Below are 13,022 nucleotides of genomic sequence, written 5' to 3' on the forward strand. Positions count from 1 at the left end.
ACTCTATTGAGAAATGATTTCATGTGAAATGATGACAATCCAGATACGGAAGCAGCCCAGCTCTGAGTCACAGAGATGGAAAAATCCAGTAGGAGGTTTCGGAGTGACACCAGAGAGAAAATGTCACGTAACATAGCAACAGAATGGTGGCTGGGGGAGGCGGGGGTGGTCTCTGGGTCTCCTTGCTTCTGCACTGGTCTCATTGTGTTTCATGTTTGTAAACATCGCCCTCCCAAAGCTGGTTCCAGTGGTGGCTGGTCCCAGGGAAACGAGGCTCCTTTTCTAGAGCTGGGTCCTGCCTCAGCGTCTGCTCAGAGTGTGGGGCCCGTCCAGGGAAGTGTCCCTGCCTGGTAATCCCCAGTGTCCTCCTGTCACTCTTTCCAGTGAGACCGTATGGCCAGGGCATGACTCACACAGAGAAGGGGACCTCCCCAGCCCTGTCCCAGCTCCCTTAAAAAGAAAACAAAAACCTCCATCCTACCCCAACCGGAAACATGGTTGGAGGCTATTTCCTGTGTGACTAGTGACAGTGGCACTGAGAGGCTGCTTCAAGCTTCAAGGCCTGCTCTGCCTGTGGGCCTGCCCTCCCACCTCCCACTCCAACTGAGCTCCCCAGGGCCTGTCATTTCCATCTCAAAGGGCAGCCTTCCCTCTGAGCCCCAGCCAAGCTGCCTGAGCTTCTCAGGAACAGGCTAGGAGTGCCCTGCCAGTAGGTGACGAGGGCAGAGGCACAGAGCAGGCCCTCTCAGGCCCCATGCCTGGCCTGGTGCCTGGACACGGTGGCACTGGGCAGGGGCCAGAGGGACCAACATCCCCAAGCTGGGCCTTCCTCTCAGCCTGCTCGCCTCCTTTTGCTCTGGCCCACAGGCTAGAACGTGATAGAACAGTCTCCCATCTCTAGCAAGTCTCCCTCTGGCTCCCAATTCTTCCTTCATTCTGGAGAATGAGCTCATTTCCTAAAACACAGGTTCCTGCTTATGGCTGAAAGCCCCCAGAGGCCCCCACTTTCCCCACTGTGTCATCCGGCCACTGCAGCCCAAGGCTCAGCTCCTGGGTCATTTCTAGCCATCCCGGCCCCAGTGTGGGCATCTGGGTGGGGGCCCAGCAGGTGGCTCAGGGTTTCACAGGCACATAAACCTGCTGCACCGATGCTTCTCTCTGGCTTCATTTGGTGAAATTCCCTGCAGTTGTGAAGACCCAGCCCCATCATCACGCCCTCGGTGAGCACTCAGGCCTTGTGCTGGCCATGACCCATGGCGGGCAGTGCCGCCTTTGGCCTCCGCTGCTTTATGCCCCAGGCACCTTACTCATGCTGTGTTCTGGTTTGTTCTATAGGGGTGTGTGTCCCATTAGCCAATGTGAACCTCGAAGCCATGGAAACGCCTGTGCCTCTCTGCGCCGGGGCCCAGCCCAGTGCCGCACACACCAGGCCCCCGCCCAGCCGTGCCCCTGCCTGGGTGGCTCATCCCTTCCGGACCACTGTGCTCTTTACGCTCCATATTTTTATGCCACCTCCTGACGTCACCTACTTTTGTTTGCTTTCTGTTTGGCGCCGGCCCCTCCCCGGGGAATATAAACTGCCCGAGGTGAGTTTGCCCGCTGGCTCCCTGTACACGCCCCTGTGTGTGCCCGTCTGAGAGACAGGTGCTAGTGAGTATCGGTCACATGTCGGAAATGAACATGGATAACTTGTCTTCTTTGTAGCAGTTTCATCTTCTTATAATGCACATGACTGTTTGAATCAGAAACAGCTAATGAAATACATTGGAATGGCAAGTCCACATTCATTCAATAGTCCTTGTTTTCCAAATGAATTTCTCTAGTCTGGATAAATCGCAGGAAGTCATTCTCAGTTATAGTCTGAGGCCCACCACATTCTATGCTCAACATACTAAACATCTGATTTCTAGACTCCACTGCTTCCGTCATGGAGTGAGAGCTGCCGCAGGTGGAAATCTAGAACAGTGAGCCACTGGCAACACAGAGAATTTACTTCAAAAGTGCTGTGAGCCAGGGGGCGGTGTGTTTTCTTTTTCTCTCTTTTTTGTTTTCTTCCGCAGTGATAAGAAGGGAGAGAAATGGGAAAAGGCAGTGGGAAGCACCCTCTCCCCCAGGTGCCAGCAGCAAAAAGGAAAATATTCTCTACTAGTCAGAGGGCTCACCTCTTTTCTTTCTTTCAGGTTCGTCAACATGACAATGGTTGCAGACTTCTGTTCCCAGATCATTCTCCAGAAGTCATTAACGGTTTCATGTTTCGGGCCTGTAAGTAGAGGGTGATCCCAAAGTCAGGCACAAAGAGAATTCCCCACGGGTCCCAGCCCCTGGCACCCTGGCCTCTGGCCCTGGGACCGGGCCGGCTATTCCCCAACTTCTCTGAGATACAAAAGGGCTTGTTGGGCCAGTTCACGCCCTACAGAAGTCCAGAACCCTGGGTTGAGGGGGACCTGGAGGTCTCCAGCCTCTGCATCGCACCCTGCCACACTTCCCCACACCCCGCTGGAACTGGGGCGTCCTCAGGGAGCTAAGTAACGGGACCCAGCTGGTTATATTCATGGGGAATAATGGGTATTCAAATGAAGTTGGGTGTAAAGCTACTGTGTTTCTCCGAAAATAAGACCTAGCTGGACAATCAGCTCTAATGTGTCTTTTGCAGCAAAAATTAATATGAGACCTGGTCTTATTTTACTATGAGACCAGGTCTTTATAATATACAGTACAATATAATGTAATATAATATAATATAATATAATATAATTATAAATACAATATAATACCGGGTCTTATATAAGACCGGGTCTTACGTTAGAATAAGATAAGGTCTGGTCTTATATAAGACCGGGAAATATAATATAATAGTGGGTATAATATAATAATATAATATAATACCAGGTCTTATATTAATTTTTGCTCCAAAAGACACGGTAGAGCTCATTGTTCGGCTGGGTCTTATTTTCAGGGAAACACGGTACTGTCCAAGTGGTTTGTGGCCACTCGGGTGCTGGTTAAAGTCTCAGAATATCAGCCCCCCACTCCAGAAGCACTGAATCAGAAGTTCTGTGTGTGTATGTGTGTGTACACATACACACTGGTGAGTGCACATCTAACATGTCTGTTACACCTGTGCTTGCACATGACAGACGCCCCACAGGCCCACATCTGTTTGCCATGACCACAGTGGGGGCCAGTGCTCTCAGGAGCCCCAACTCTTCTGCTCTTGAGAAGCACTGTGGGGGCGCTGCATCGTCTCTCTGCAGTGCTCCTCAAAGTCTCATGTGCACAGTCCCCTGGGCACGCTCGCTAACACGCCACCCTGACAGCAGGTCCAGGGTGCGGGCTGAGCTCCCCCATTTCTCACTAGCTCAGAGGAGGTGCTGCCACCCCTGCTCAATGGAGCAACCACACGTCATTAGGAAATCATGGCTGCAAGTAGAGGCCAAAGGCTCCCGAGATTCCTGCCACTTTCATCCCGTGTGCGGAGGGAAAGGCTGGACAGACCAAAATCGGGCAACGTGAGCCTAACAGCGTGCGCACACACGCACGCACGCACACACACTCACACACACACACACACACACACACACACACACACACACACAGAGTATTGTTGGTATCAAACAAGGAAACACTAGCCACCCACGTCGTTTTACCAAAATCTTGTTCAGAAAGTAACAAGAAAAGCTTACCTTGAGCCGCTATGAATTTATTCTTCTCCTTGTAACCCTAGAAAAATAAAATCAGACTTATAATCTTTTGGAATTATGTTTGCTGGAAAGATTTCTTTATTGTTAGAAAGCAACACATATTCATCAAGAAAACTTTGGAAAAGAAAAAAAAGAAGAAAACTCAGCAGTAATTTCAGAAATAACAAATGATATTTTTGTATGCCCCTCTCTGGTTTTTTTTTCCCCCTGTGAATACCTTCTGAGACACACACACAGACAGACATACAGACATTTATATATTTTTAATTGGTTCACAGGCACAAATATCCTATACTGTGTATTATGATAAGTTTATAACTTATATTAAAATATATTTTAAGGTTCACTTAAAATGGCTTCTTACTAACGCACTGCGTATGGTTTTACCACCATTTACGTAACTGGTCCCTCCTGTTCTATTCTGAACATCCTTGGTGCGTATGTCTGTTTCTTGAAAAATGAATCCTGGGACACAGATGCCAATTCAGAGAGTGCTTCCACGCTCTCTGTGCTGTGGCCAAACCACCCAGGAAGGTTGTGACAATTTACATTCCTGGACCCAGAGAAGAAAGCGCCCACCTGTCATGATTCACACTAAACCCCCAAATGGTCCAGGCGTGTGTGTCATGTTGGGCCGGGGACAGGAAAATGAGGACTTACATCTATGTATGAAGCATTAATGTAGTCTGAACCGGGGGTCCCATCCACTTGGCTCAAGCTCACTCTGGAATGGTCATCTGTAAACAAGCACACACACACGTAATGAAACCCCACCAGCCACTCACCCCTTCCCTCTACAGTATTAAGCATGACACGGCATCAGCAGGCCTTCCACTGCCATCACGGAAGGGAGAGATGGAAGGCAAGGGTCTCGGCGTCCAGGACCGGGCACGGGCTGCAGGCAGGACAGCAAAATGTGCGACCCTGCAGCGCGCTGACCAAGCTCTCGGGGCCGCAGTGCACGTGCACTTAGAAGGATTCGGGGGTCCGCTCTCCCAGGGACAGGACTACTCTATGCCTGGCCAAGTGGACATCTGGGTCCGGGCTTTGGGACTCTAGACCCCGACTCTCTTCCTCAGGTCTGCCCTAGAGAGGAAGGTAAGCAAGGCTCCCACAGACCTGGACCCAACGGGCCACCTGCACGCAAGATCCAAGCCTGGGGGACAAGCAGTTTTCCAGAGTGAGATGGCTGGCCAGGGACTGCTGTGTGTGTACGTGAGTGTGTGTGTGTGTGGGGGGGATGTGTGTGTGTGTGTGAGCGTATGACTGTGTGAGTATGTGTGTGAGTGTATGATTGTGTGTGTGTATAAGTGTGTGTGTGCGTGTGTGACTGTGGTGTCCATGTGCATGTATGACTGTGTGTGTGTATGAGTGTATGTGACTACAATGTGTATGTGTTGTTCCTGGGGGGGGTGTTTGCATGCACAGACTGGGGAGCTTTCATCCAGAGCCCCGTTATGACTTTTGTGGGTCCTTGTCACTTCTGCCTACATGGGCCCCTTCTTCCATAAAAAAATTTAGACATTTTATTTTATGAAAGTGTTCACAGTTAATATAAAGATGATTGTAATCCAGGCTGGATTATGGTCATACATTCTTTCTGCTTTTAAAAGAAATTAGATGTTTCATGGGCCCCTGCAAGTGCTGGGTGCCGGCCCGGGGTCTCTGCTGGCACGCAGGCAGCTGGTTTCCCCCAGGAACAGAAACATGAAAGATACCCAGATTCGGCCCAGGGCCCAGGATGAAGCTGTCCCCGGGTTATTCATGCTGCACTGGGCACACAGCTGGGTACATGGCGGGCACTTCCTATGTATTTACGGCATTAATCATTCTGTCCTTGTCCCTGCTTGGTCTCCTCCTCATCCCCACGGGACTGAAACTGAGCAGGGTGTGTCTGTGATAAGGACCTGGGGGCACAGACCCCACTGGTTGTCGTCTCCCGTCTACCCAGAAGGCGGCTGTGGCCTCAGACACCCATTGTCTGGGCATCATATCGCTGGGCCAGATGTGTCCTGCTGCTCACACAGGATGGGCCAGGGTAGCCCTCAGGGACAGTCACACCCCTACAGGGTGAGTGGTCAGGGTGTCAAACCCCAAACTCACAGCTGGTGGGAACGTGGCCATGAGACCTTCCTGCTCAGGGGCTGGCAACTCTGAGGCAGAAATAGCACTGGCAGAACATATAGAAAGCTAGTTGAAAATAATTTGGAAGCATTTACACTTTGAGGACAGTTATAGAAAGCAGAGGGTAAAAAATAGACTTTTGGTTAGATTTAGAATTTTGCAATTTCTAAGCACTTCCTGTCTTTTTATTCTAAAATGTCACACTTTACTTTAAAAACATTATTTCCTCATTTTATCAGCTGTTGGCCCATTCCCAGAAAAGAGGATGCTCTCTCACCACTGGCCCAGGAGCCCTCGCATGGCCCAGCCTCTGGGACACACCTGATCTCTGTCTCCGGAGCTACTAGAGCCACACCCATGACTGGGCTCCTGCCCCAGGGGCACCTTGCAAACCTGCTAAACTTACAGCCAACCTGGGCTTGGGGAAGATGGGGAGACGCAGGAAAGGTGCCCAGGGCTGTGGGAGTTGGGCCCCAGCCCCTCTCCCTGCCTGCTGACTCTCACCCCACCCTGAGTAACAGCAGCATCTCACCCCTGGGGTGGGAGCAGGAGCACAGCATCCCATGATCCAGCCACTCCTGTCCCGGGCCCCCAGCTGGGCCCCAGGGCATCTCTGGCCAACTGCTCAATTTAATCAGACATCTGTCTCACTCAGCCTGTCTTGCCGATGCCAAATGTCAGATGCAACCCGGTTGGCGATCTCCAGGGCACATCTTGAGTGCCGCCGTGCCACCATTCCGTGCACCTAACATCCCAGCGATGTGAAGTGCATCTCGTCCTGTCAGAGTCCCCGGTCCCCTGCTGACTGCCAGCACCTGCAATTTCCTTTGGTGGGGGCTCTGGGGCCACAGGGGCGGGGGCAGGACCCTGACCCTGGGGTGGGGAGAGAACTCATGGGGGAGCAAAAGCTGGTCCTGTACCCTGTCCCATTTCCATACCTGCAGGAAATGCCCACCTCCTTCCTGGTACAAGCTGGAGACACAGCTCGCAGAAGCTGCGCAGGAGGCCAGCCCCGCCTTCCCCAGGGGGTGACTCTCAGGGGACGTGGTGCCCACATGGGCTGTCACATCTGGGAGGAGGGGGTGGGGTACAGGTAATTCCCACACCTGGCCATGAATTCAGGCCCCACCTAAAATACTCTTAATTAACAATGGAAACATTACCTTGAAAGGACAAAGGGTTTAGGGATTAAGAGAGAAATAAATGTAGGTCAGGAACCTAGGAGAGTGGTTTGCCCTGACGAGGTCCTCCACGCAGCACTCCACAGATCAGAGCGTGAATGAAACTAATTAATTAGGCTAATTATACTAATTTCCAAATATCCCGATTTTTATTTGACACAGTTGTTCTAAAGCCCCCAAACCTCCTCCATGGTTTTCCTCTCCTTTGAGATGCCCCTCATGGTCTCTGATAACCCACATCAGTCTGAACGCAAATCCTCTCAAGGGCATCTTCCCCATGTCCACACCTCACCCTGGTGGGAGCTGTCCCCACAGCTCCCAGCTCAGCAGCAGCGTCGGGCCCTCCCCCATGCTTCCTTGGCTTCCTCTACAAATACGTGTGGGATGAAAGGCGATTTGGCTCATTTCTCTAGTTTTAGTTGGATCGTAGGCTCGGGGGGGGTCTCTGCAAAACCACATGTAAATCCTATGCATGCAAAAGGTGAAAGAATTATTTCTATCAAGGGGTAAAAATCCAGAGACTGCATAAATCGAATGGACCACAGCTTCTTCTGCTTACAGAGCAAGTGGACACAAGTCTAACCCTAAAACCTAACCAAGAGCCAACATGCTGAAGCGATCGCAGAGGCTAGCTTCCTCGACCCGACGGGAGCAGTGCCCGAGAAGGGAGGTTCCCTCGGATGGGGAAGCCCTCGGGTGCAGCGGTCAAAGGTGGACCTGCTGGCACCCTTCGAGACTGCCATTCTATCAGCCTGATGGGCACAGCCGACAGGGAGGAGTCCAGGCCAGGCGAAGGATGTCACAACCCTCCTGGGCCCGAATTTACAAAGGCAGCTTGGAACGCTAGGTGTTTGTCTTGGCACGTAGGCCGGATGTGACTGCCAACCCTGGGGCATGGCCCATTCAGCGACACCCCTGGGCAGATTTGTCAGGTTCCTGCCCTGCCACCTCCCCAGCCCATGGCACCTTTAGCTGCTGGGGTTAAAATCAGGTGGATTCTAAGCCTTCCCACAATACTGCCAAAGCCCGACAGATTCTTATTGGTCATTTCTGTCCTTGGTTCAGGGGACTTGCTGCTGGTAGCCAAGAACACTAAGTCTGAGAGCAGGAGAAGCCCAGGGCCACCTGCCGCCCCGGATCGGGGCTCAGGATCCAGTCAGAGGGGCCCTGACAGCTGGTGCAGGTGGCCCCCCGTTGGCCTCTGACACGGGGCACAGGCTTAGCAGCCAGGCCTTTCCCCTTCCCCCTTCCCCCCCCCCCACCAACAAGGGCTGCCTGAGTCCCTGTGGGAGGTAGGAGCCGAGGTGACCAGGTGCGAACGCAGAGCAGCTGTGCTCACGCAGGCCCTGGCCTCCCAGCCCCGATTGCCATGGTACCTGGGAAGGCACCTTCACCAACAGCTGCAAGGGAATGCGGAGTTCAGTCAAAATGCCACCCATCGTGCCAAAGAAGTAAACTCTTACTGGGAAGGATGTTGGGATATCTGTTTTTCTCTCGGTTTTCTTCTTTATTGGCCTGTTCGAAAGATCCTTGTATGTGTCCAGATGGCAATGACTGGAAAAAAATGCAGAGTTAGCACTAAATGGGATGAATCCTTGTACCATGGTACATCAGCTTCCCGAGAAAACGGTCTCTGTGCCAACTACCTCTCGTCTGTCCCCTGTCCATCCCCACCTCTGCCTCAGACGCTGTGCCAGGCACCGGGAGAGACGGGATGGAGACACAGGCCCGCCCGCCCTCAGGTACTGCCAGCTGAGGTGTGGACAAAATGATGACCCTCTCGCTGGACCCTAAGCTGCACGAGGGTGGGGACTGGCCCGGGTATTGCCGTATTGCCACCAAATCCCCGGAGCCCACAGGTCCTGGCCCAGAGCAGACGCCGCACAAATACGTCCAGACTGATTGACACAGCTGTGACCCAGGAGCGGGGGGCGCGAGGACACACGTGTGGAGGGAGCAGGAAGGGGTGCTATGACACTGGGGACGGCTGAAGGACAGGTACAACAATGCACGTGGTCCTCACCTTGCTTAGGACTCAGTGTGCCCTGTGGAGCAGCGGGACGGCCACAGCTGGGGTCGTGCTGAAAAGGCCGACCCTCAGCCCTACCCCAGATCAGCACGTGTGTTTAGAAAGAGCCCCCGGAACCTGCGTTTCAGAAGCACCTGACCCTCCCTTCATCTTTGATGAGGAAACTGAGGTGTGAGAAGAACACTGTGCTGGGACCTAGAACTGACGTGAAGCCAGGTGTCCTGACTTCTGGTCCTTGCCACTACTCGGAGCCCCTCTGACTCCTGTTGGCTCCAGCTGCCCTCCTTGCGCTGCTGGCTGCTGGGACCCCCTCCACGCTCAGGGGAGCTCCTCCCAGCACAGTGGGAATGAGCTGTCGGAAGCTCAAATCACATCCTTTGACATTCTACCTGCCCATTGGCACTGGAACTCGAGTAATTAGTGGAAATGTTTATCAAGCATTCTGATGTGCCAGGCCCTGTGGGAGGCCCTGCGTGGCCTGCCCCAGCCTTCACAGCTCACCTACTATTAGGTGACACCAGGCTCAGCCCTGCTTTATAGATGAGGAAACTGAACCCCAAGGCAGTTACAGACTCGTCCAGCTACCCGGCCAGCACCGGCAGACACGGCGTGGGAGCCGCAGTCTGGCCTGAGCTGACACCTGGACCAGGAGGGGGTGCTCGCTTCTTCACGTGTGAAGAAAAGCGAGGGCTTCCCTGTCAGCCCCGCCCCCTCCCCGGTAAGTGCCCAGGAGGCTAGGGCAGGCCTCCCAGTGCAGCCTCGGGTCAAAGCCGAGATGCTGAGTCAGATCTGCTGTGCACAGGTGCCCAGAGCCTCCCTCGCCTGGGTCAGAGGGCTTCTCTGTCCCAGACTCAGCCCCTGCCAGGAGGCGTCCTCTTTCCCATTTTGGGGCCACCAAACCCAATGTCCAGAGGCAAGGGCTCTGCCAGAGCTGGTGTGGAGGGCAGCCTGGTGGGCGCCCGGGCAAGGCTGACGGTCCGCTCTGCATCAGGACAGCCCCTCTTCTGCATGGAGTTCTTGACTGTTCATCAGAGTTGTCTTAACGCTGACCTTGACTTAACCTGCCCATGAAATCTGTGCTAACAGTTCAGAGCCTTGTATTTTTCTACACCCAAAAGCTTTTTTCACCCCAGCACTGACAATAAAAAAGGGGCATGATCATGGTAACCCATGATGTGATGCATTTGTCAAAACTCAGAATGTACAACCTGGAACCCTAAGCGACAGTCAGTACTGGCTCAGCAGCTGTAACAAATGTAGCACACGAATGCAACCTGTTAATGACCCAGGAACTGTGTGGAAGGAGAAGTTGGTCCTTCTGCCCAATTTTCCTGTAAACTAAAACTGCTCTAAAAAACAGTCTATGAAAAATAATAAATTAAAGAGAAAAGAAAAAAAGACAAAAAAACCCCAAGAAGCCTCCCTCTCCCTTGGAGGGTGGGGCGGCTGCAGTGTGGTGGGTGGAGGCGGGCTGTGAGTGGCTGTGACTCGGCAGCTGCGTGGCCCTGGCATCTGCTCCAGATGGAGATGCAGTGACGATCCTGGCTTTGTGGGTGGCACCAAGGGTCACTCGGAGGGAGAGAGACGAAGGGCTCTGTGCATGGACCCTAGACTCGGGTTCCAAGTACACAGAGTACCTGCCGCTCTGAGCCCAGCCCTTCCTCCTGCTGTTGTCTTCCAGGGGCCTGGCATCTCCAGCTGCTGAGGGGGACGGGGGAGGGCCCCGAGAGCTGTGCTGGAAGTGGGTCACCTGCAGTGCAAGCATGAGCCGTGCACACAGTAGTAATTGGTCAATGATACCTTGTGATTAATTGTCCGATTATGTAATTGGCTGAAAAAGGTTTGTTTGTTTGTTTGTTTGGGGTGAGGTTCCATTTCCATGAATATGCACACGAGCCAGTGCAGGGCAGTCGGCAGCAAACTGAGAGAAACAAACAAGGAGTTGGGTGTGGGCTGTCCCAGCAAGCCCACGGGACAGTTCTGGCTTGTGGATGGTGCTGGGAGGCCTCCTGGGGGCACCTCCCCTGTATCCGTCTACATTATGATTGTCCCCAGGCACCTGCGGGGAAAGAGGCTCTCGGAAGAACCTGTCTGGAGAAGGGGTTTTCCTGGCCTAAAGGGGTTTAATCTGGGGTCTGAGTAGACTTGGCTAGGACAGCATCCTGCCACTGGGGGTGGAGACTGCCAGCCTGGACAGTCACAGAAGTCATCCTAAAAAGGACAGCAGCTCCAGTCACTGCTCGTGCACACTGGGCCAGGTGGGCACACACCTCATCTTTCACAGGTTTTGTATGACCATCCTACGGGGGCCAGGAGCACCCTGGTGTCACCGACGAGGAAACTGAGGCAGAGCTTCAGGAAGTCGCCCCAGCCCTCTGGCATTCACTCCACTGAACTGATTCCCAGCACCCAACCCTCTCTGTCCTCAAGTTCACCTCAGCTCTGGTCAGCAACACACAAATGTCCAAACTCCTGTGGGACCACTACTTGAGACTCATCTGTCTCCCTTTCACAGCTTTTGGGAGACTTTCTCAGGGCAGCGGGCAAGAAAAAAGAAGCAATAGGGGCAGAGCTTCCACCCCAATCGTGTCTGTGGAGCCAAGCGTGGGCCGGTCCTGGTGGCTCCTGTGCTCTGAGCAGAGGGACAGACATGGCTTGGGACACAGCCGCCCCTCACCGGAGAGAGGAACAAACTGGGGTCCACAGAGTAACAAGCAGCTTGTCCAGGGTCCCCTGGAGCCAGGACCAGGCTCCACGCCGCTGGACGCGAGTCCAGGGCTCTTCCCCTCTGCCACATCTCCACCTGCCCCTCATGAGCAGAGAGGCTCCAGCGGGCGGCTGGGAGGGCTGCTCAGTGGTGACATGGGGAGGTGGGGGGGATCGGGATGGTGGCCAGGAGAGTAAGGCACGTATCTTGAGTGCAAAATGTAAAGTGGGCACCCAGCACTCAGGAATCAAGATTAAATAATATTCAAATGCAACATGAACACATCCAAATTAATGCATAAAATCCATGATGACCAAAATACCAAACTTTTAAGTGATGACGTGATGCATAACAGTGTGGTGACAAGCCACGTGGGGACCTGAGGCGACAGGAAAAATCAGAATGACCCGGCCTTCATTTCACAAGTGTGCTATTCTGTTCTCCGTGGATTGCTCGCATTCATTTTGATATTTTTAAATGTTCTATTAAAATACTGTTTCCCCTGATGACTGAGTGTTTTGGTGCCTCCTTAAATTCTGCATCTGGGGCAAGGGCCTCACCTGCCAGACCTGACCTGCTCCACATGAGCTGCCCAAACTTGAGACGGTGCAGAGCTGGCGGGCTGTGACTCAGGGCCCTGCACAAGTCTCAACGGGAAGAAACACAAGTGCGAGGGGAAATGGGACAAGAAGGGAGGGGGCCAGTCTCGTCACTACAGACTTGGGGAGTTCATTTGAAAACGGAGAATTAACTTCTCTTGTCAGGCTGAGACATTGCAAAATAATAGTGCTTGGAGCTGTCTTTCAGTATTTCTCCAAATTCTCCTAATTTCTCCAAAAAGGGAACACATTTGGAAACAACTGAAAGGAAGCAAGATAAAGGCAGATGAGACTTGTGCTAAAAAATAAGCAAAGCACATTTACATGCGCCGTCACCTTCCTGTACCCTCACGGGTTGCTGGTGAGAGATCACATGTTTGTAGCAGGAGTCATGCTGGTTTTAGACGTAACAATTGCACAACCCTCTGCAGTCCACTGTATCAGCCTCACATTCCAGCTGTGAGGTCATGAAGATACGCCCCCTCCCCCCACCCCTCCATAGATGGAGGAAGCTGAGGGCCAGGGCCCTCAGGGCAAGTCAACCCCTCTGCTGGAAACCTGCCCCATTCCTGCTCAGCACTGAGCCCGTGGCTGTGTAGGAAATATGGAAGATGCATGACACAAAACTCGAAACATAATCGGGCAAAACACTGAATAGCAAAATCCAAGACAACATTTTCC

At 52.9% G+C, this 13,022-nt stretch overlaps 1 protein-coding gene across 7 annotated transcripts in view; it reads right to left on the reverse strand.

The window, feature by feature from the left end:
* Window positions 1-13,022, reverse strand: part of PTPRE (protein tyrosine phosphatase receptor type E) — a 136,211-nt gene that overhangs the window by 16,823 nt on the left and 106,366 nt on the right. For all 7 annotated transcript variants that reach the window (XM_019728245.2, XM_074338810.1, XM_074338809.1 and 4 more), the window contains 4 exons: window positions 8,470-8,560; window positions 4,362-4,438; window positions 3,684-3,720; window positions 2,163-2,260 (listed from right to left, as the gene is read on the reverse strand). In XM_019728245.2, the coding sequence (XP_019583804.2) occupies window positions 2,163-2,260; window positions 3,684-3,720; window positions 4,362-4,438; window positions 8,470-8,560 (303 nt within the window). The remainder of the gene's footprint in view (window positions 1-2,162; window positions 2,261-3,683; window positions 3,721-4,361; window positions 4,439-8,469; window positions 8,561-13,022) is intronic.

This window comes from Rhinolophus sinicus, linkage group LG07, assembly GCF_036562045.2.
Source record: "Rhinolophus sinicus isolate RSC01 linkage group LG07, ASM3656204v1, whole genome shotgun sequence".
In the NCBI taxonomy this organism is placed as follows: domain Eukaryota; kingdom Metazoa; phylum Chordata; class Mammalia; order Chiroptera; family Rhinolophidae; genus Rhinolophus; species Rhinolophus sinicus.